The 23,517-nt window shown below is 35.2% G+C and overlaps 1 protein-coding gene across 2 annotated transcripts; it reads left to right on the forward strand.

The window, feature by feature from the left end:
- The first annotated feature begins 7,827 nt into the window (after nucleotides 1-7,827).
- LOC125033004 (cysteine protease ATG4D-like) lies at nucleotides 7,828-20,124 on the forward strand. Of its 2 annotated transcripts, XM_047624453.1 has the most exons (10): nucleotides 7,828-8,051; nucleotides 11,753-11,843; nucleotides 12,417-13,184; nucleotides 14,176-14,280; nucleotides 14,420-14,605; nucleotides 14,871-15,060; nucleotides 15,255-15,331; nucleotides 15,988-16,593; nucleotides 17,506-17,702; nucleotides 18,692-20,124. In XM_047624453.1, exons 3-10 carry the CDS (start codon nucleotides 12,446-12,448, stop codon nucleotides 18,848-18,850), a joined length of 2,259 nt encoding a protein of 752 aa, XP_047480409.1. In that variant the 5' UTR covers nucleotides 7,828-8,051; nucleotides 11,753-11,843; nucleotides 12,417-12,445; the 3' UTR covers nucleotides 18,851-20,124. The 2 variants fall into 2 exon arrangements, with proteins under 2 accessions (XP_047480409.1, XP_047480410.1); XM_047624454.1 differs by lacking the exon at nucleotides 11,753-11,843.
- Nucleotides 20,125-23,517: the final 3,393 nt, after the last annotated feature.

A 23,517-nucleotide genomic window follows, 5' to 3' on the forward strand; every position in this document is an offset into this window, starting at 1 on the left:
TTATGTGTATGTATGTATATATATATACACACACACACACACACACACACACACACACACAAACACACACACACACACGTGCGCGTGTGCGTGTGAGTGAATGAGTGAGTGAGTGAGTGAGTGTGTGAATGTGTGGGCGAGAATACGGAACTCAAGTAGAGAAACTGTGGCCAAGCGTACTCAAAATGGAAATTGTTTTTGACAGCTGGGGTAAAAGTTTGAATGAAAAATTGGCTCAGTCCTTTCTCCCAGAGTGCAGATATTAGTCTCCAACCCAAATTCTTATGGAGGCCAAAGTTAAATATTGAGAAAGGCTAAAAACAAAGACAAAAAAAGAAAAGAAAAAACATCGTTGAAGCAATGCGACAGATAAACTTTACTGTTATAAACGCAGGATCTTATTCATGTGAGTCGTGTCCCTGCTTACGCTAGAGAGTCACTGTCACAAGATAACAAGATGGCCAGAACACATGATCCACTAATAGGATTATCGAATATGACTTGCACTTCACATGATTTTTGCCAACCGTAATGGTAGATAAAGACTGCCGCGATAGTCCAGTGGTTAGAGCACTAGACTCCGACCCTCATGGTCCCGAGTTCAATTCCCTATGGTCGCCAGCGTCAGGCTCTGATACGGCACAGAGAGAAGAATGGTAGATAGGTTTTACTGATAGTCTACATCATCATTTACCAGGGCCCATTACAAACAAGACTTAAGCTCATTTTTTATGTCAGACTCTAGGATGAACTACACGCCGCAATGATTTGGTCAGAAAAATGTAATTTAAACTATAAAGAAATATATGAATTTACATGAAAAAGGCACTACGACAAAATAGAGCATATACTGATGCAAGATTTTATACAAATAATATAATGTACTCACAAATAGATTTGTAAATAGCGTAATAACATTACATGAAATTAAAAAAACACTGCAGTACTATCTCATAAGATCGTCAGCAAAAAAGAAAAAAGTTCATAGTCTCTGATACTAAGCCCAATCTTTAAAAATACCAAAGCTAAGGGAAGTCTTACTAGCAATAAATGTATAAAGAATATGCTGAAGCCAACTGAATTATTTCAAAATCTAAATTATTGCAATGTTTAAACGAAAAGACCTGCTAGAGTGGAGTATCTGGCTTAACATAAGATCCTTAAACCTTGGATCTAAGTGTAACGGATAAACCCTAGTCTGGTGAAACATAAAGAGCAAACAAAAAAGAACACTCTGGCTTTAGTAAGAAAAGAAACGTTCAAATTTCTTGTACAAAGGATCACGTCCAGATACTTTGAAAAAGAACCAGAGGGACTTTTATTTTTTGGTGATGATCGTCACCGTTGTTACCCTAAATCTAAAGGCAAAAACGGAATAAAAAATGCGTACAAAAACGGAACACGGAACAAAAAATGCGTAAAAGCACATTCGGTAATAGATCTCGGATAAAGAATGGTAATAAAAATGGTTGAAGAAAATCAGTAAAATGGGAAAAAAATAATAAAAGCAAATAAAGAATTGTAATATTAACAAAACGACTAGATGTCGTGCCATCTGAATTTATAAGCTAATCAACATATCAAAATGGTATTATATTTCATAAGCATTTAATTGATTTGATAGTTCATCTAAGAAGGGTCCTTTGTTGCACTTCCCCATCTAAATCACCTGATCTAATGCGCATACCAAAATGCAAAAGCCCAAGCTGATACACAAGAACGCCTCTATTATCCACAGCTGGGCTGCATGTTCAAATCATCCTTTGGGCATATACACTGTGTAAGCGCCAATTCATGCGCTCAGATTATTTGTGTTAACTCAAGGTGACTGATACCACTGCGTAGAACTCGCTCCACGATTTATTGGGATGCGGTCAAACCTGTAATCAATATATAATCAATACAATATCAATCATAATTCAATACAATAATAATACAAAATCAATCATAATCCAATACAATAATAATACAATAATAATCAAAGTTACCGTTATAATTCGACTTAGATTCAGATTCAGTACTTGTAATATTACAACTATAGAAAGAATACATTTTACTGTTTACTAAGAATATCATTATACCCTACTGTTTAAGGTAAACAACAGCATACACGGACACTAATCTATATATATATGAATGTGTATGATACAAACGCATAGCGGGAACAGTCAAGGCCTTTAACAGCAGTCCTCAGATCGGCCCTTATGTACGTGTTGTCGGGCCAGTATCCACTCTCAAACTGTTCTATGAACCTGTGATGGCCCCCCTTTCGTGAGACACCCTTCCTTCTATATGTATGTCAACACTAGGGACAAGGCCTAATTCAGCACATATATACAAACGGAGGAACACGGCTATGGCATTATCCTTATCGCAACCCATGAGGAAACCGTCAACCATGTCCTAGAGGGGATAATATACGCGTGATGCTGATGCCAGCAGCTACGCCATGTCGATGTTGATAACAGTGGCTACACACTGTTTTGAATTGTTTCTTTTCTGATTGTGAAACTCCCAAAACTCTTTTTACGTCTTATTTCCACCAGAATTATTTTAATTATTTTAATTAATTATTTTGTTACTTTAAACGTAATATTTGATATTATTAATCAATGTTTCTTGCTTGTTTGTACATCCCTAAATATTAGAACCAATACTGATTGGAATTTTATAAACTGAACTGTGAAAAGGAAAAATTCTTGCATATTTTGGTCTTACATAATCTTTTAGAAAAAAGACTACGGGTTACAGCTATATAAATATTTTGCAGTGGCTCTGATTGGCATACAAATAAATGTGTGTGTGTGTTTTCCATCCCCAGAGAAAGTTGAAGCTTCAGCGATACTTGCCCTTTACTTATCCTAGATATAACAGCAACAGGAACTGGTAACGGCAGACTGGTGCAACTGAACGATATAAACATTCAGCAAGAGAGCAGGGACGGAAGTGCAAAGTACTCCCTCCACATTCTAAATATACTATCAAGCAATGGCCTTGGGACTCCGGAGTCTAACAAAGATCGACAGCATCAGACAGATATGTATGCATGTAATTCCATCCAAAACAAGAAGGACAATTATAATTTAATAGAAACGTGTATAGTTTGCAAGGGGAGACTATGATATATGTATTATACTTTTTTAGACTGTCGTTTTCAGCCTCCCATGCAAGGGGCTTTAATAATTCACGCACACTGACGGACAGTCTTATTTCCTGGTTTCATCCCTCTTTTATTATAAGAAGCTTAGTTCCTAGCAATGAAGATGGACTTAAGATGCACCTAACTTTTTCCACAGTCCAAGTACTCGGGGTCATTGAGACAGCAGTTATCAGCAACTCCTGCAGCAGCGGCTTCCACGAAACCTCTTAGGCCTTTTCCCAAACTTCAGGTTCTCTGGATAAAGACTATCTTGGGTGAGAGACCCTTGATTACCTTAGTTCCCTCGTGTTTAGAATTTAAGGGATATGTTCACCATCACTTGCTAAGACACAGGAATGACAAGAATATAAATAGTTCTTAGCTAGACAGGAGAAAGCTCCAAAACTTCGTCAGATTCACAGGTGATTAAACCCCAGGACCGGACTCGAATCTTACAAAAGTCTTACGTGAACTGACCGCAAGCTTCAAGAACATAAGCGATTGAATGCACCAAAGTCCAGAGTCCGCCTGGTGTTCACTACACCTCCCCCGGCGCAGCGGTGTGGCGTATCACGTAGAAGGGTGATATACAGCGTTGTTCACGAAACAAGGCACTCTATTCATTGTCTAACGCGAAGTGCTTTACGAGGCTGCGACGAGGCGAGGGAGAATGAGCGGCCATTGTGGCGGCTCTGAAGGAGGTATCCACTCTGAGAGCGTTGGAGAGGCAAACGTTACGAAGTACGAATTATTTGGAGCTGCGGCCTGCTATCAGAAGAGAGGCCCTGGCTAACCACACAAAGGGTACAGGTGTAAAGGTGATGGCTGCATTGAAGGTACATGCGAACACACTAGACTGAGGACTTAGTTCCCGGGACTTGCTGTAAAGGGTCGGCTCTGTTGCACACAGTGATGCATGCAACCCTAGATGCACGAGGCCAAAACCTGGTTTCATTCAACAGACCTCGGGCGAAACATTTAAAAACTGTATACAACCGAGTACTTCATGTCCAATAGCTGGATATCATAAAACCATACCTACAAGAGAATATTTATAGTGATATAATGAGTTAATTCCGAAACACAAATAAGGGAAAAACATAGATGCATGAGTAAAATCAAAACTAATATAAATTGTATTCAGTGACGAATAACTACATATGTTTCCCCAATATAAATTATATGTAAACACACGTCAAATACTAATATGCAAGACGATTAACAGAATAGTCAATATTATTAGCGATGTCTGTGACATTTTTTTTTGTTTTTCTATTTTGAGGATATATATGTACGTGTGTATGTAACACGCTTTAAAAACTAGTCTTGTAAACGTATGTCTACGTTTATCATGTATTCTTTGTTGTTATTTGTATTTATCAATATATTTATTCCTGTTATGTATTAAAGACCATGTTTATAACCATTTCACTTTCATGTATCACTATAATATCATAAATCTACACCAAGGGCCTCTACCTACTCGACTATCAATCCTTATTGTTGTGGCTAAATAAACGTTTGAATTTTAATCTTAATCTGAATCTGTAAAACTAGTGGAACTTAAACATCTGAATATAAAAGTGAATACCGGCTACAAGTACGTACATTTATGCAAACATTTGAACAATCTCGACCTTGAATTAAGGAATGTTAAACAAAATCAAGGGATAAAGTCAAAACACACAAAAACATAAATCTCGCAAAAGACAAGCTCAAGTAGCGCTAAAATAATACAAGGAACTGAAAACGTAAAACACATTCCCAACTTAAAACGGCGAAGAAAATGGATAATTGAATCCTCAGAAGTGGCTCACTACCCATCATCAGCCCATTTTCGCAAGCTTCCAAGCAAGCACTCTGCATTATACTTTCAATTAAGGGTTGCAGCAGAGGTCTGAAAAGATTCATAGCTACTGTGAACCTCTTTACGTACACTTTTATTCCTGTCCGTTCTAGGAAAGGTAAGCCGGGTACGTAAAGGTTGAAACCTTAGTTGAGATTTTTCTAAAAGGACATATCTTATACGACCAAGGTTATGATAAATGCCATTACCATTTTCACTTAATACGAAATCTGCCTTGAAGTACTTTTTTTTCCAATCGGCACTAAATGTGGGATCAACGTAGAGAGTACATAGTCGCATTCTGGCACCAACAGCTTTTGGGGGGCAAAAATCACTCAGACCCTCACTAACGATCAAGGCAAATATCTTGGTGCCCCATAAATTGAGTAATGTTGGTTAAACAGAAGGCCAAGGGAAAGGAAAGCCTTGCATTGGATGCGTGTTCATTACTTTCTTTATTTCTATTTCTCATCATCTTGACTTTGTATTCCTACTTCACTTTTTTAGATAAGGTTGTTACAGTTTGTTTAAGTAATTACTACAAATAAACGCCCAAAACTTTCCTCTCCGGTTAAACTTTATTATTTTTGTGGCTAGTAATGGATCGCCATTAAACCACCCATGATATAATGATATTGGTCTACGATCTATCGCCTCATGACAAGTTTTTGAAGAACCTGCCTCGATCATATAGCGAGGCATGTCTGTAACTTGTTTTCGTCCATAATGCTAAAACATGCTATTGTAATACGATGTCGCGCCGATAAAACTTACTTGATAAGATTTTTTTAATTTTAAAAAAAATAATTTTTAAAAAAAAAAAAAAAAACCCCCCCGGGGGGGGGGGGGGGGGGCGTGGGGTTTGGGGGGGGGGGGGGGGTGGTGTGTGTGGGGGGGGGGGGGTGGGGGTGGGGGGGTGGGGGGGGTGGTTTTTTTTGGGGCCGGGGGGGTTTTTTTTCCCCCCGGGGGGGGGCCCCCTCCCCCGGGGGGGGGGCCCCCCTTTTTTTTCCCCTTCCCTTTGGGGGTTTTCCCCCCCCCCTTTTCCCCCTTTTTGGGGGCCCCCCCGGGGGGGGGGGGCCCCCCGGGCCCCGGGGGGCCCCTTTTTTGGGGGTTTGGGGGTTTCGGCCCCCGGGGGGGGGGGGGGGGGGGGGGTTTTTTGGTTTTGGGGGTTTTTTGGGGGGGGGGGGGGTTTTTTTGGGGCTTTTCCCCCTGGGGGGGGTTTTTAATTTTTTTTTTTTTTTTTTAAAAAAAAAATAGGAAAAAAGGGGGGGGGAAAAAAAAGGGGGTTTTTTTTTTTTTCCCAAATTTTTTTCCCCCCTTTTTTTTTTTTTCCCCTTTTTTTTTAAATCTTTTTAAAAAAAAAAATTTTTAATTAAAATTTTCCCCAAAAAACCCCCCCAAAAATTTTAAAAAAAATTTTGAATTTTTTTCCCAAATTTTTTTCCCCCCCCCCCCTTTAAAATTTTTCCCCCCCTTTTTTTAAAATTTTAAAAAAAAAAAAATTTTAAAAACCCAAAAAAAGGGGGTTTTTTTTTGGGGTTTTTTTGGGGGGGGTTTGGGGTTTTTTTTTTTTTTAAAAAATTTTTTTTTTTTTTTTTTAATTTTAAAAAGGAGAAAAAGGAAAAAAAAGGGGGGAACCCGGGGGAAAAAAAAAGGGAAAAAAAGAAATTTTGGGGTTTTTAATTCCCCGGGGGGTTTTTTTTTTTTTTTGGAAAAAATTTTTTTTAAAATTTTTTTTTTAAAAAAAAAACCCCAAAAAATTTTTTAAACCCCCCCCCCCCCAAAAAAAAAAATTCCGTTTAAAAACCCCCCTTTTTTTTGGGAAAAAAAAATTCCCGGTTTTTCCCTTTTTTTTTTAAATTTTTTTTTAAAAAAAAAAAAAAATTTTCCCCTTTCCCTTAAATTTTTTTTCCCCCTTTTTTAAAAAAACCCCCCCTTTTTTTTTTTTTTGGGAAAAATTTTTTTTTTTTTAAAAAAAAAAAAAATTTTTTTTTAAAATTTTTTTTCCCCCCCTTTTTTAAATTTTTTTTTTTCCTTTCCCCCTTTTTTTTTAAAAAACCCCCGGGGTTTTTTTAAAATTTTTTTTTTCCCAAAAAATTTTTTTTAATTTTTTTTGGGTTTTTTTTGGGGGGTTTTTTAAAAAAAAACCCCCTTTTAAATTTTTTTTAAAAATTTTTCCCTTTTTAAAAATTTTTTTTTTTTAAAAAAAATTTTCCCATTTTTCTTTTTTTTTTTCCCCCCCTTTTTTTTTTTTTTTTTAAAATTAAAATTTTTTGGGGGGGTTTTTTTTTTAAAAAAAAAAATTCCCCCAAAAAAAAATTTTTTTTTAATTTTTTTTTCCAAAAATTTTTTTAATTTTGGGTTTTAAAAAATTTTTTTTTTCCCTTTTTGGGTTTTTTTTTTTTTTTTGGTTTTTTCAAAAATTTTTTTTTTTAAAGGAAAAAAAGGGGTTTTTTTCCCGGTTTTTTTTTAAAAAAATTTTGGTTTTTTTTTTTTTGGGGTTAAAAAGGAAACCCCCTTTTTTAAAAAATTTTTAAAAAAAATTTTTTGGGGAAAAGGGGGGAAAAAAAAATTTAATTTTTTTTTAAAAAAACCCTTCAAATTATCATTACGTACTCATTATTGATATTTATCTATGCTTTGTTATGATTAACCTTTTGTCGAGTGTAGCAAAGCACAAACACATTTATATTTGTATATATTATATTTTAACACATTTATTATCATCAATACGTACTCATTATTGAAATCTATCTATGGTTTTGTCACTACCAGCCTTTTGCCGTGTGTGTTAAGCACGATCACAAGTGCGACAGTGTTGCTATCCAGGAGTACGACGTCGGCCCAGCTATTTATCACATGAAGTCCTTCTTGTGAATGAGGAGTTTGTGTTGTGATGTCGATTGTGAATTTTGGAGTTCCTTTTGTGATGTGCTGTGAGGTCTTGTAGGATTCTTCGCAGTAATTATGGTTGCTGATGCCTTATCAGGGATTTTCTCCATTACCTAGATCGTAATACGGCGATTTGTTTCGTTATTAGCGCTGTGCCTTGCGTCTGCCATTCAGGTAATTTGGATTTTTTTTTATTTGTATATAGATTGAAGGACATTGTTTTAACGATTATTATATATATATGCAAAGAAGTGGGTGAGTAGTCGACGGGCGAGAGAAATATGGATTTTAGTCTGGATTTACTTCGTAGTATTTTTAACCAAAAAGATTTGCAGATTTTATCGTGTCGGAAATAAGTTTTATTTGCTTTCACTCTTGGCCTTGTATTTCTGCACTTTTTCTTGACCTTAGAATTTTTTGATGGTCATCATCGAGGATCTTAATGTTTGCAGAAGAATAAAGCAAAAAGCTCAAAGTAAAGGGAATGCATTGCATAGTAATTTACATGCAAGTATTTATCTACATATTGTTGTTCAGGAACTAACCATAGCCTTAGATAAATAGTAGCAACACCATTACTTTTGCAAAAAAGGTTTGGAATAGTTTCACACACTTTACATCTGTGACAATTCCTTTGTCTGTTGATAATAAGAACTTCGTACAATGCATATATAATAATTTGGTGTACATAGTGACCCTACTAAGATGTCATACGAAGAGGGGAAAAGTAGTACACTCCCTGATACATGAAATTATCCGCACATGCAAAGAATAACATTACAAATGGCGAAAACAGGTCACAGCTGCACAGAAACCAAGTCTTTGGCGATCGGGTCTGGGTGCCGAGCTCTTGGTGGGGAAGTACAATGACGTGGCTGGGGTTAGGAAGGATTTTGGTTTGTACAGCGATGTTTGTGGATTCCCAGGAGTGTCTGCAAGATTGTTGGCTGGAGTAATAGGTTCTTTGTCTCAGAGGGGTGTGGTCACTCTGTAGACAGTCACCAATTTTTTTGACTTTTTTCCTGAGCCAGTCATTTCCAGTGAAAAATGACAGATTCATACATATTACACTGTGAATAATTGAAACATAAACATTAGTTGCAAAGATGGATGGCAATAGAAAAACATCCTAAAGTAGAAAAAGAATAAGGGTTTAGTGTTAAAGAATGGACACACTAAGGCAAAATTAAAGATGATATTCTTACTGAGGACAAAAAGTTTTCAGCTCTGTCTTGTCATGCATATTGAGGTGAAGACAGTGTTTGCTGGGGGATGTTGGGCAGCGGAGCTCCCGTTCAACTCTCCCTTGTGCAGAGCCTGAAGGGCATGCTCAGTCAAGACAGCTTAAAAAAAAAAAAAAAAAAAAAAAAAAAATGTGATATGGCATTCAGGATTTCAGGATTTAGTTTCTGGTGCATGCAGAATTACCAAATGAATTAATAGATTGACACATCCACTTTCAGGCAAATGTTTTGAATACATTATTGATACTTTCAGACTTTACTCACCTTGATATTAGTCATGTTCAATCAGTCTTCTTGAAACTTCCCATGATCAGTAATAAAAACCCAAGTCCAGTGAGCCACTGGTACATTGTCAAGCTGTTGCTACACTTCATGTTATAGCTAAGACCAAAAAACTTTCAACACTTGCATGCCAGCAAGACAGAGCTTACAGTTATTTGTTATTTGACACTAAATAGTCTGGCAAGGTAAATCTCCCATCATGCCTGAAGGTATTTGGAGAGGTTGGTTGGCCATTTTTTGAGCACCAATAGGTTTGTTTTGATTATAGTGCTGTGTATGTGGCTGCCCTCTATATATTCACCCATTTTCATTAAATTGTTGATATTCTAATGCAATGGTTATCAGCCTAGGTAGTAGTGCATATATTTCATATTCCTAATGAATTATTGCTAAAAGGTCAAGAACCACTAGTCTGTAGCCAGTCTTGTTGTATTTATTACATTTTAAAAGTTGTTTGAAGGCTACATTACCATTTCATTTCTTTACTTTTGGAATTGTATATTTACTAACTCTTCTGTTATACTCATTTATTCAGTACATACACCCTAGTGTTAAAGTTCACTTTCTAGTGTCAGATCACGATGAATTGATGTTGCCAGAACTGTGATTAATATCTGTTCACATGTGTTTTGAATTGTATTTCACATTTCTTTTGGATGGTAATTGCGAGAGTGTGTATAATGTCTTTTACTCTTATGTTATAGTATTGCGGTACAACTTAACATGAGGATTAAGATTGCTAACTAGAATAATGTTACTACAATATTCAGATTTTAAAAGACGTGTTTTTAAAAGTAAGTGCCCTGTCTTGTTTATACTTCAGGATAGAATAATACAATACCACATTCACGTAGATATATAACTCTCACCTCTGGGCATGGACTCAAAGCTACTTATTCTTAGCATTTACCAGAGGGAGCAGCACAAAATCACTTGACTGCACTGACCCACTTTAAGAATTGCCCAATTTGCATAATAAATTAGACACTGCAGCAAAGAAGTTCCTCTCATTACAAGCAGTATTCATATGTCCATCCATTTATACATACAAAGTATGTTCACAGTTTATAATCAGACCTATGGTGTTTAAATTCCAGACAAAGTCAAGGATGATATTGTGAATGCAACCTTTGAAAAATAAGACAGAGAATGCAGCCTTCTCATTATTTATTTGTTTTGTAGCAAATATTTAATAAGCACAGACAAATAGGAACACTCATATAGGATAATAAGTAGTAAATAACAGTTAACATAAGCTGGATATATGTGATATCATTATGTGATTGATAAAACTTTGTAGATAGACAGTATTGTTATGCAGAAGAGAGGGAAACTGCATATGGAAATAGCTACTACGTTGGTAACTAAATCATCTCAAGACAGGTGTCCTGTATATAAGACCATACAATTCTTATAAACATTGAATATTGATCATATCATTATCAAAAATGGGATCAGCATCATTGAAAACACATATGCAATTGTTTTGATTAAAAAAAAATGATTGGAGGAAAAAAGATAATTATCAAACCTATTCCCATTACTGAAATTCCTCCAGAAATTGTTTAAAGTCATACAAAAACCGCTTTAATTGAATCAAGTAAATCATGTTACATATTGGCTTCAGGAAATCCTCTTCTGATATACTGGAGATGGCAAAGAGCAAAAGCAAGGGTACCTTAGATTGCTTGGAGTATATACAGATGTGCCTATAGCTCAGCTTGGATGTTGTGGTTATAATGTTTAAAAGATGCCTGCTGTGGTTTGTCCATGTCAGCTTCAAACTTGCCGTAACCTGTGACAGAAATTTTACAATTTTAAGACCAACTTGGATATAATGCAATGTCAGATAATCAGTATGGCCTTCATTCTTCTCACCCTGGCAAGAGGGAATTTTGGCTGGTTCCTGATTTAAGATAAATAGCCAAGGAGGTCTACAGTGCAATAAGCTTGTGTTAAATACATGAATAGCTTCTTAATGTTTTTTCTTCTTTTTCCTTTCTTTTCTTTTCTTTTCTTTTCTTTTTTTAACTCCATGCTTCATATATTTATATAGTTTTTGAAAAACGTGTCAGTCACAGAAGGACTCTGTGTCTAGTAATTTACCAGATTTGAATTTGTTAAGATTTATTTTTATTTTTTCTTTGATTTCCCCTTTCTAATTCTGTAGGAGTGGTATGAGCCAGATACTTAACTCTAAAGTGACATGTTGAGTTTGAGATTTATTAGATAGCCACCCTGTTTTTGTATGGATTTAATTATTCTTTGCAATAATTAAATCCATATAGTAGAATTTAGTTGAGGGTTGATTATCCCTTTCTTTTCCATGCATCACTGTGTTCCTCAAAGGTGTCAGTCTGCGGAGCAAGTGATGTGCGTTTATATGTGCTTTGGGCACCAAGTTCAGACAATAATCCTAAGTCAGCAGCTTGGTAATCATGTAAGTTTTTATCTTGACACTACTAGAAGAGTGTGGCTGTGATTGTCACCAGTGATGTGGGTGTGTGAAGTTCCTCATACAAACATACATGTTTTGGTTTGTGATGACAGGCTTTACTAATTCATGTGCAAATGGTAGTTTGTTCGCCTGTGATTGATTGATTTTTTTTTTTTTTTTTTTTTTTTTTTTTTTTTTTTTTGACTTTTTGACTTTTTACTTTTTTCATTACTTTTTATCACTTTGTAAATCAGGATAACCAACAGTGTCTGCATCCATGATTTTCCAAGATCCTGCTAGATGCTAATGTGGCTAGTGTTTGTTTTAAGAAAAAAATATATGTATATATTCCTGCACATGTGTGTGTGTGATCATACAATTGATATATGCTAAATTTATCTATCAATAGTAGCATTACATCAAGTTAAGTCTTAGTTGGGAAATAGTGATCAATGGGATTTTAAAAATATATATTTCTTATTTTTTATTTAGTTTTATTCTATTTGAAATTGATATTATTTTTATGACTATTATAATTGTTTTCCACTCATGAATTCTGACTTTTTTCCCCATCAGGTGCATCCACACTACAAAGCTAATGAAGGATGTTGCCGAGCATACAGTCTGTAGCTAGCAGGCATGGTAGTCCTAATCGCCGACACAAGAGGTCGTCATCTAGCGGCGGCTTCTTTGAAGAACCAGTAGTGCCAATTCCCATGGCCAAGGAATGTACAGAAAGTACCGAATCTAGTCAAACACGCAATCATCTCAGCGGACAAAAGTCAAGATATGTTGCTGAGGGTATGAATGGATCTGCGACAAATGATGGAAGAAAGGTAACAAGAGTCAAACTAAAGAAGGCTCTGAGTCCCAACCACAAGCCGAGTCACTTCTTTGTGCGGACAGCTGGAGGCATGAGCGTGTCTGTTCCAGAATTGTCACCTGAAGTCAACATGTCAGTCAAAGATCAAATTGATTTCATCCCAGTAGACCCAGTGCCGCAGCTTGATGGCAGTTCCTTAAGCCAAAATGAGAGTCCATTGGTGGAAGCAGCTTCAAGGAATCAGACTAATAGAGCGCAGACTTACTTGCCGCTCAGTGTTGAACTCGTGGCAGGCCGAGGGCAGACCAGTATGCCCAGTGATGGCAACAAGAACAGTGGAAGTGGTGCAAAGGTAAGGAGTCTGCCTCCATCCCATACCCTGGCCATGTCTGCCTCATTGATCAAGTCCTACTTCAGCTCAGGGCCAGAGAAGCAGCAGTCTAAGAGTGCAGGATCTACTCCTGACACTGAGACATCAGTCAAGACAAAGATGATTGGACTCTGGAATAATGTAAAATATGGTAAGTGTAGTGAATCTCTTTAGAATAGATTTGTGAGTAATTGGTAACAATTTTTCTTAAAATATCCATTGCTTGGATATTGCTAGTGTCATTAGACTGGCCTAAAACAAGACTCTGGTAGTAACATGGTTCAGTGATGAATCACAATTATGTAGTGTAGTATGATTATTTGAAAATTGAAAAAGGTAAGTATATATGGATGGCATATCACTATCAAGATCAGCATGGTGAAATGAAGATTCAATGGTCTGCAAAAAAAATACACAAATGCATCAAAACCATTTTATGATCAGTGAAAATTATTATAGTAATTTCATATTCAAGGTACAGTTCATACATTCATAACTTATCAGTGTTATTGCATACTTCACAGTAATCATTATATTATTTTGAAAACCAAAGAGTAATGACTTAAGAGCTGAAATAACAAAAAAGCCTCTCAACTTTTCACAAAAAATACACAAAATATATCATAATTACAGACATAAGCATTGAAACATATGATGTTAATCGTGATATAGCGTAGTTAACCACTCACATAAGGGAGTGTGCAGGCAAAGGATGGTCACATTCAGCACTTTACCCTTATAGTTTTACCAGTGCTGAATGTGAAGAAAGGTGCTCAACAGTATAAACAAGAACTAGAGAACTTGAATAATTATAACTCATTCCAGTGAGGCTGAGAGGTGGATATACCAAGGGGAAAATTAACTATTTTATAACAAGGGAATGGATATGTGTTGTTGAGATGAAATACTGTTTTGTGTGTGTGTCTTATGTTTGTATGCAAATAATTTTGAAAATTTGTGTAAGAAGTTTGCCCAAGCAGTATGCCAGTCCTGGACTTGAACAAGGAGAATAGTTTTAATGTTTAATTAAGCCAAGATGATATTCAGCTCATAGATGTTAAGGCATACTATTATGAAGTTAATTGTAGAAATTTCTGAATGTGTTTAAATATATGGCCATATTTTTTTGTTTCTCCAAACAGGATGGACAGTCAACCTGAAAACAAATTTTTCGCGAGATGCTCCAGTCTATCTCCTCGGACGTGTGTATCATAAAAGCTTTGGAGATATGGAGAATTCTGAAGAAGGTGAGACTTTCATTATTTTAAACCAAAGAATATAGGATGAAACACTCTTCATGTATTGTGTATAAGTATTAAAGTATGTAAAAAGTAAATGTGACAGAAAAGACATCCAATTTTGGAACCATAATTTTTCCACTTGCAGAGGTGGAACAGCATGGGATAGAAGCTTTCAAGAAGCACTTCCAAAGCCTCATCTGGTGTACATACAGACGACAGTTCCCAACCCTTCAGAACTCCACCTTGACCACGGACTGTGGCTGGGGCTGTATGCTGCGCTCTGGACAGATGATGCTTGCCCATGCCCTTATCCGACACTTCCTAACTCGGGGTGAGGCAGAGGCTCGAGTGAAATAAGGGTTGAAATTTTTTGTTATTATTTTCTTTCTTTTGTAATTTTACAAGAAAATTCTATGAAAATCATATACTGATATGAGATGTGGAGATTTTTTTTTTTTCTTTTTCTTTTTTTTTCTTTTTTTTCTTCAGATTGAATGATAGAGAAGATCTCTTGTCTAATTACTGATAAGTTCTTTATATATAAAGTTAACAATTGTAAAAATAAATTGTTAATAATTTCCACAACCTTTAAACAGAGTGGAGATACGATAAACACGTAACAGATGGGCCAGAGGAGGAAATTCACCGCAGTATAGTGAGGTGGCTGGGTGACTCCCCTTCTCCTGACTGCCCTCTGTCACTGCATAATTTAGTTCATTTTGGCCATAAATTAGGGAAGAAAGCAGGTGACTGGTATGGGCCAGCATCTGTTGCATACATATTTAAGTAAGTATTTTCCTTCTCTGAAAAAAATATATATGTATGATAAAATGCACCATTATAAAGTGAAAATGCTTGTGAATATGTGTATTTGATAACTAACTTGAGTTTGTATACTGTAATGCTATTTTTATAGAAATATTTATTATATTTGATATTCTTTGAAGAAAAGTATGTTACCAAATATCTGTAAATTTTAGAGAAGCTGTAGAAATGGGCTCTAAGTATATCACAGACCTACAGAGGATTTGCATCTATGTTGCTCAGGATTGTGCAGGTAAGAATGCGTCATTATTATTGATCATCACTTTTGGTATGTCTGTAGATAACCAGATGGTTATTTTAGAAATGTTTGTGTCTGTGTGTATACACTCATACACATTAGTTTACCATTTTTGTTTATACATAGATAAAGTTACTAGGCCTCCCCTTTCATACCAGTTTACCAGATTGCTTGATCTTTTAGGGGAAGAGTATATATTTTTTTTAAATAATAGCATTGTTCGTAAGGGTTGAGGATAATGATAATGATATCAGTTATATTGAATTTGAAAAATGATAGCATTTGAAATCCAATTTTTTTCCTGAAAACTCAAGGTGAGGTCAGAGAGGCATAGTGATTGTCACCTTGTTTAACTAAGAGCAAAAGTTAGAAAACAATACCACAGTAGACAGTTCATCTACCCGGTATCAGTGGGTTAATGATTATTACCCCTGGCATTTATTTTGGTTTTAAAATTCAGTAATCTCAAAACTAATGTTTAGATGTATTAATTCATTTTTTAATTAACCCATTGTGCGCAGGCTTTTTCGGCAGCCATGTGGTCCGCCAAACGGTTATATCTGTATGGGCCACATCTGTGTAGGGATGCCACCCATGAACAAGGGGTTAATTTTAATCAGTATTCTCAAATTTGCCTAAATTTATTGCAGTCTACATACAAGATGTGTTGGATATGTGCTCAACTTCATGTCTGTGCAACAAGGGTAAACTCACACAGACTGCCAAGGAAGCTGAAGTGTGGAGGCTCCGCATGAGACAGATGGGGAAACCAGGCAAAAACTACCAGGACCCATCCTCTCAGACTTTCAAGAGAGGGCACATGGATTCTTCTGGAAGAGATGGCAATAGAGTGAATGGCCAAGAAAATCACATGAATGGTACAAAGAGAGAGGGCCAGGATGAAAGGCTCAACAGTGAAAACCTGGCAGGGGACATGGTCCGAGTGAATGCAGGGGCAGCTTCGCTCCTAGATGAAAATCATTACCTATCCTTCAGAGACTTGGAAAGGGTTAAACATTTGAGTTCGAGTACTGACCACAAGAATGTGGAAAAGCTCCCTGAAAGAGGCCCTTCTAATACCTGTCCTGAATGTGATAACTGGAGATCTGTCTTGATAATGGTTCCTGTTAGACTAGGTGGTGAAGGACTGAATCCAATATATGAGTCTTGCCTTTATGCTTTGTTCACTCACGACCTCTGCATTGGTATCATAGGAGGACGTCCTAAACACTCACTCTACTTCGTTGGATTTCAAGGTAAATATTTGGAATATATATTATAATACTTAATATTTTTTGATTTGCAGTATTTTTTAGAATATAGTATAGAACACGTATTGCTTACTTGTACTGTTCATCACTTGAACATCTACATCAAGACTGAAATGAATTGAGTTTATCTTGAATATTTTTTTGTAAAAAGAGCATCATAGTGTCATTTCCTTTAGAAAGTAAAGAAATGTGTATAAGGAAACAATGGCACTCTAATGCTTATTGTATTAATCCAAGTCTTTTTAGTTTAACTAAATATAGAGTTTGTTCTTCCATATATCTTGCCTTTACACGCACATACACACGCACACGCACACGCACACGCACGCACACACGCACACGCACACGCACGCACCCACGCACACACACACGCACACACACACACACACACACACACACACACACACACACACACACACACACACACACACACACACACACACACACACACACACACACACACTGTGTGTGTGTGTGTGTGTTTATGTATGTATGTAGATATGTATATATATATATATATATATATATATATATATATATATATATATATATATAATAGATATGTATATATATATAATAGATATGTATTTATATATATATATATATATATATATATATATATATATATATATATATATAAAATCTATATATACACACATACATATATATATACATATATAGACATATGTGTATATGTGTGTATATATATGTATATGTATATATACGTATAAACACACATATATATATACATTATATATATATGTATATATATATATATATATATATATATATATATATATATATTAATATGGATATATATATACATATATACACATGCACACATTTATATACATATACTTACATATATTCTTTCTTTCTTTTTTTTTCCTACAATAGAAGAGTCTTTGATCCACTTGGATCCTCACCTCTGTCAAGATGCTGTGATGGTCACTCAGCCAGTCTTCCCATGCTCCTCCTACCATTGCTCCTCCCCACGCAAAATGGCGCTCTCGCGCATGGACCCTTCAGCCACTTTAGGTTTTTACTGCCACTCCAGAACTGATTTTCTCCGTTTGATGGAAGAATTACCAGAGGTAAGGTCTCTCTCTCTCTCTCTCTCTCTCTCTCTCTCTCTCTCTCTCTCTCTCTCTCTCTCTCTCTCTCTCTCTCTCTCTCTCTCTCTCTCTCTCTCTCTCTCTCTCTCTTTCGATACAAGAAGTTATTTGATATTAGGTAATGTTAGGCTTCAAATATCTGGTCCCTCATGGATTCCTGTACTTCATTTTTCTGGAGTATCATCCTTGTATTTGTGTCAGTTGGACTTGAACTCTGTGATTGCCTTTCAAGTTTATAATCAGAGAAGAATGCCCTTTTTTCAGTTGGTAATGCTGTATTTCAAATTAGTTTCCCCAGACCCATTCACTGCAAGTTAGTTTGTTCTTCGTTGAACACCTCTTTGAAGGTGGAGTTCCAATAAAAATTTGAGACGACTTTCAAAATTAATTAAAAACCAGAACAGGAACACCACAACGCAATGAGATGACATCAAAACGACAAAAATACCAAAGATTTGTGCTGATATTTCGCCCCAGCATGCAGGGCTTTATTCAGAGCAAAAAATGTACGTATGAGAGGAATGTGGAATAAACTTTCACTTTTTTTGAAAATGATTGGGGGTTTGGCCACCCCCCTTGCCCCCACTATGTGTCTGCCACTGGCTTTACTGCCCCGTGTGGCCAAAATACAGGCCACATAAGCGGCCACTCTGACAGGGTGTGCAACATATAGGCCACATGCACAAGAATGCTCATGTGCAGTGACCAGACTGCATGCTTCCCCTTTTATTTTCTCTTTTTCTATATAAACATTTTTAGTAGTTCCCCCCCCCCCCCCTCCATTTTCCAGTATCTTTGTCATTTGATTTACTTTATCCAGATGGTGATAGATTGTTTTCCTTGCAGTCTTCATATCATTTTTTTTTTTTATTAATTTTTAGTTTTTGAATTTTTTTTTTTTTTTTACTTTTATCTGTATGGAGACAGCAGTTAAGATTTAAACTAATTAGTATGTTCTGACTTTTCAGATTTTAACTCCCAAACAACCAGGATTTGACTACCCTATATTTGAGTTTGTGGATGGCCGTTGCGAAGACATGGATGCCTGCACACGCCAAGTGTCCACTGAGGACCAAATGGCAGCTTCATTACCACAGGGACACTCCACTCCTTCCTCAGGATTCTGAGGAATTTGTTTTTCTCTAGCATGTCACAGTGTGGATAGGGATATTATGTTGTTGTACTGTAAAGTAATTATCATTATGATTCTCCCAGGTTTGGTGAGTCCATAAGGAGTGTGAAGCATGGATGTAATAGTGACAGGACAGGAGAATTCAGCTTAGGGTCTGGAATGCTAGAAACCTTGTGCAGAAAAGAGAAAGAAACGGTTGTTGAGCTTTGTTTTGTTTTCTTTAGTTTATGAGGATATGCTTAGGTTTTGGAAAATATACGTTAACCAAATAAATATTTTTCTTCCTTTTTTTTTTTTTTTGTGACTTCTATTTCTCTTTTTTTTCCTTTAAATTTATCAAGCTTTAATAGTATTGTGGAATCGGTAATTTATTTTCATTTTTTCACACCATACTTTTTATCTTTTTTCTTTATACTTATATTGCTTTGATAGTATGAGATTTCAGTGTTCATCATGAGAATAGATGTTTGATTAGGTTTATTTTATAAAGGGCTGAAATAGTATTTTGTTGTGTTTATTAGGCAAGTAAAGCTGGTTTATTTGTTGACATTCTGTTGTCAAGTGTAGTGTTTTCACATGAAACCGTCCTATAAGGTGTATAGTTAGTTCTGAGATGTGAGGAAGCCTTGGAAAGCTATGCGAGGTGTGGAGATTAATAAAAAAAAGAAATCAATAGATCGAAAAATCTCTTTGTGATAGCGAAAGACTGGGTATATGGTCTTACATGATTGATTTATTAATTATCTTTTTAAAATTTGTTTTGTATAACTACTGTGTATATAGAAGCTTTTATTTCTTTCCAATATTTTTTTGTTTTGTTACTTATTTGCGTATTTATTTATTTATTAGTACTGTTCACATTCTAAAAGATTTGAAGGTTTATAACATTGATGTTTGTGTACATATTGCCTATTAGTGTAAAGCAAGAGCAATTTACATAAATATTTAGCTATATCAACACTAATTTAATGCTCTTAACATGTTTAATGTCTTCTGCCTGGCCATTGGTGATAATGTTTATGGTTGCAGTTACAGAACATTTTAGTGAGAGGTCTTGTTTTTTTTTTTATATATATATATACAACAGGTAATCACTTTAGACACTGATAATTGAACCTTCCCAGCACAGTGACCTCAACATACATTTGTGTAATATTAGATATATTTAACTCTTCAGGAATGATTGTATGTGTAACAGTTCAAAGTCATCTCTCTCTCTCTCTCTCTCTCTCTCTCTCTCTTCTTCTCTCTCTCTCTTCTTTCTCTCTCTCTCTTCTTTCTCTCTCTCTCTTCTTTCTCTCTCTCTCTTCTTTCTCTCTCTCTCTTCTTTCTCTCTCTCTCTTCTTTCTCTCTCTCTCTCTTCTTTCTCTCTCTCTCTCTTCTTTCTCTCTCTCTCTCTTCTTTCTCTCTCTCTCTCTTCTTTCTCTCTCTCTCTCTTCTTTCTCTCTCTCTCTTCTTTCTCTCTCTCTCTTCTTTCTCTCTCTCTCATCTTTCTCTCTCTCTCTTCTTCTCTCTCTCTCTTCTCTCACTCTCTCTTCTTTCTCTCACTCTCTCTCTTCTCTCACTCTCTCTCTTCTCTCTCTCTCTCTCTCTCTCTCTCTCTCTCTCTCTCTCTCTCTCTCTCTCTCTCTCTCTCTCTCTCTCTCTCTCTCTCTCCCCCTCTCCCCCTCTCCCCCTCTCCCCTCTCCCCCCTCCCCCTCCCCCTCCCCCCCCTCCCTCCCCCCCCCTTCTCTCTCTCTCTCTCTCTCTCTCTCCCTTCTCTCTCTCTCTCTCTCTCTCTCTCTCTTTCTCTTTCTCTTTCTCTCTCTCTCTCCCCCTCCCCCCCCCTTCTCTCTCTCCTCCCTCTCTTCTCTCTCTCTCTCTCTCTCTCTCTCCTCTCTCTCTCTCTCTCTCTCTCTCTCTCTCTCTCTCTCTCTCTCTCTCTCTCTCTCTCTCTCTCTCTCTCTCTCTCTCTCTCTCTCTCTCTCTCTCTCTCTCTCTCTCTCTCTCTCTCTCTCTCTCTCTCTCTCTCTCTCCCCTTCTCTCTCTCTCTCTCTCTCCCCTTCTCTCTCTCTCTCTCTCTCCCCTCTCTCTCTCTCTCTCTCTCTCTCTCTCTCTCTCTCTCTCTCTCTCTCTCTCTCTCTCTCTCTCTCTCTCTCTCTCTCTCTCTCTCTCTCTCTCTCTCTCTCTCTCTCTCTCTCCCCCCCTCTCCTCTCATCTCCTCTCATCTCCTCTCTCCTCTCTCCTCTCTCCACTCTCTGACTTTCTCTTTCACCCTTAGGATAGATAGATGACTAAGCAAGGAAATAACAGCTTTTGAAAGTCAGCCAACAGTTAAGATAGGTGCAAGCTATCTGTGATGATTATTTCCTGGATTCTTAATACATATGGATTAGCATTTGTTGGCATCATGTTTTTTTTTTTTTTTTTTTTTTTTTTTTTGGCATGCATGAAAAATAACACTGCAAAGGCAAAACTGCTTCCAGAATCTCATATATACCTTAGTCCTTTCCTTTTTTTAAATTTAATCATTTAATCACTGCTGCATACAAATGCTTTACCATAACGAGAAATGACGCTGTAGATGGGTACATGTGAACTAACTTGAGGCAGTGTTACAGTGCCGATTTTTGTGAGGGTTTGGTTCATTTGTTGTTAGCCTTTTTCTCTGTCTTCTTCTGTAATTTTATTGTAATTACTATTTTCATCATCATCATTGTCATCAATACTATTATTATTATTATTATTATATTGCTATCATCATCATTATTTTTTTTTTATTATTATCATCATTATCATCATCAGTATCATTATTATTATTATTATTGTAATTTTTATCATCATCACTATTATTATAATGACGATGATTATCATCATCACTTTTATTGCAAAGATGATAATTATCATCATCACTATTATCACCTTTACTAGTTTTATTATTTTTATCATTACCGTTATGATTATGGATAGTTATTGTTGTTGTTATTATTATGATAATAATTGGAAAAGTAATGGTAACAGTAAAGGTGATGATGATGATATAAATAATATTGGTAACAATAATAATAATGATAATAATAGTAATAATAATAATGATAATAATAATGATATTTATAATAATTATAATAATGATAATAATAATAGCAATAACAATAACCGTAATGTTATAATATCAATAATAATAGCGGTACTAGGATAATGATTGCAACAGTGACAAAGATAATTGTGTTGAATATAACAGTTAAAATAATGATGATGATAATAATAACTATTATTACTTTTATCATCATTGTTATTATGATGATTATAACCATAAATAATTACTGTTAATATTATCGTAATCATTGTTGTTGTTATTATTATTATTATTATTATTATTATTATTATTATTATTGTTGTTGCTATTATTATTGTTATTATTATTGTTGTTGTTATTAATCATTGTTATTGTTATCATTATTAATTATGATTGTTATTATTAATTATTATTATCATTATTATTATTATTATTATTATTATCATCATCATCATCATCATCATCGTCATAGTCACCATCATCATTATCAATCTTCTTCGTCATTACTATTACTTTTACAGTTATTCTTATTACTACCATCATTATTTTTATCAAACATTACTGTAATAATTGCCATTACTATTATTGTTAATATTATAGATATTATCAGTGTAGTTATGAAGGTAATAATAATATGATTATTAAGATTATCAGTATTCGGTAAAGTCAATGTTATTTATACTGTATTATATTGCTGACTTAATTCATTTATTTTTTCAATTTACAGTTATTATTATTGGTGTTTTTGTTATTTTTATTATTATTATTATTATTATTATTATTATTATTATAGTTGATATTGTTGTTATTATTATTATCATCATTATTATTATTATTATTATTATTATTATTATTATTGTATTATTAATACTAATATAAGTAGTAATACTGCCACTATTACTACCACAAATATTCATTTCATTATTAGTTTGATATTGTTATATTATAACTGCAATTGTTATTGTTATTTTGATTATTGATGATTATATATTTTTGACTATTTTGAAATTAATATATTAAGTTGATGAAAGTTGTCATAAGCTTTATGAATATAATCATTACTAAGATTTTTCATATTATAATCTGTCATATTAAAGCTGACGATTTTATTGTAATGTAATTCTTTACAGTTATCAAGTGTGACTTATTCTCATAATCATATCAGTAAATAGAAATTGACCTCAGGAACACAAATATCATGTTAATAATTATTCTTTAACAGAATGAGCAATGCTGAAAGTGTGTACTGTTCTGTGGAAAGTTGTAGTATGTTTGGGGAAGATTTTTCTTCTTCTTCTTCTTCTTCTTCTTCTTCTTCTTCTTCTTCTTTTTCTTCTGTCATAGTTGCATTCTGGTGTTTAGCTGCTCTTTGTCTCTGTTTCCTACCATGCATGTGAAATAGGTTTATCTTAACAGCATTTGAAAAAGGGAGAAATTTTCCTCTACAAAGGGTCATGTAAATACAGAAGATATGCATAATTGTGTTAACTATTATGTCCATGTACAATATATTGGTGGTTGCACAGCCACACAATAAATGGAATGATGGTTACTATAACTTTTTTTACTTTAAAAAAATGTTTTTGGGGTCAGCACTGAGGAAATCT

Source organism: Penaeus chinensis, chromosome 15 (genome assembly GCF_019202785.1).
Source record: "Penaeus chinensis breed Huanghai No. 1 chromosome 15, ASM1920278v2, whole genome shotgun sequence".
NCBI lineage: Eukaryota > Metazoa > Arthropoda > Malacostraca > Decapoda > Penaeidae > Penaeus > Penaeus chinensis.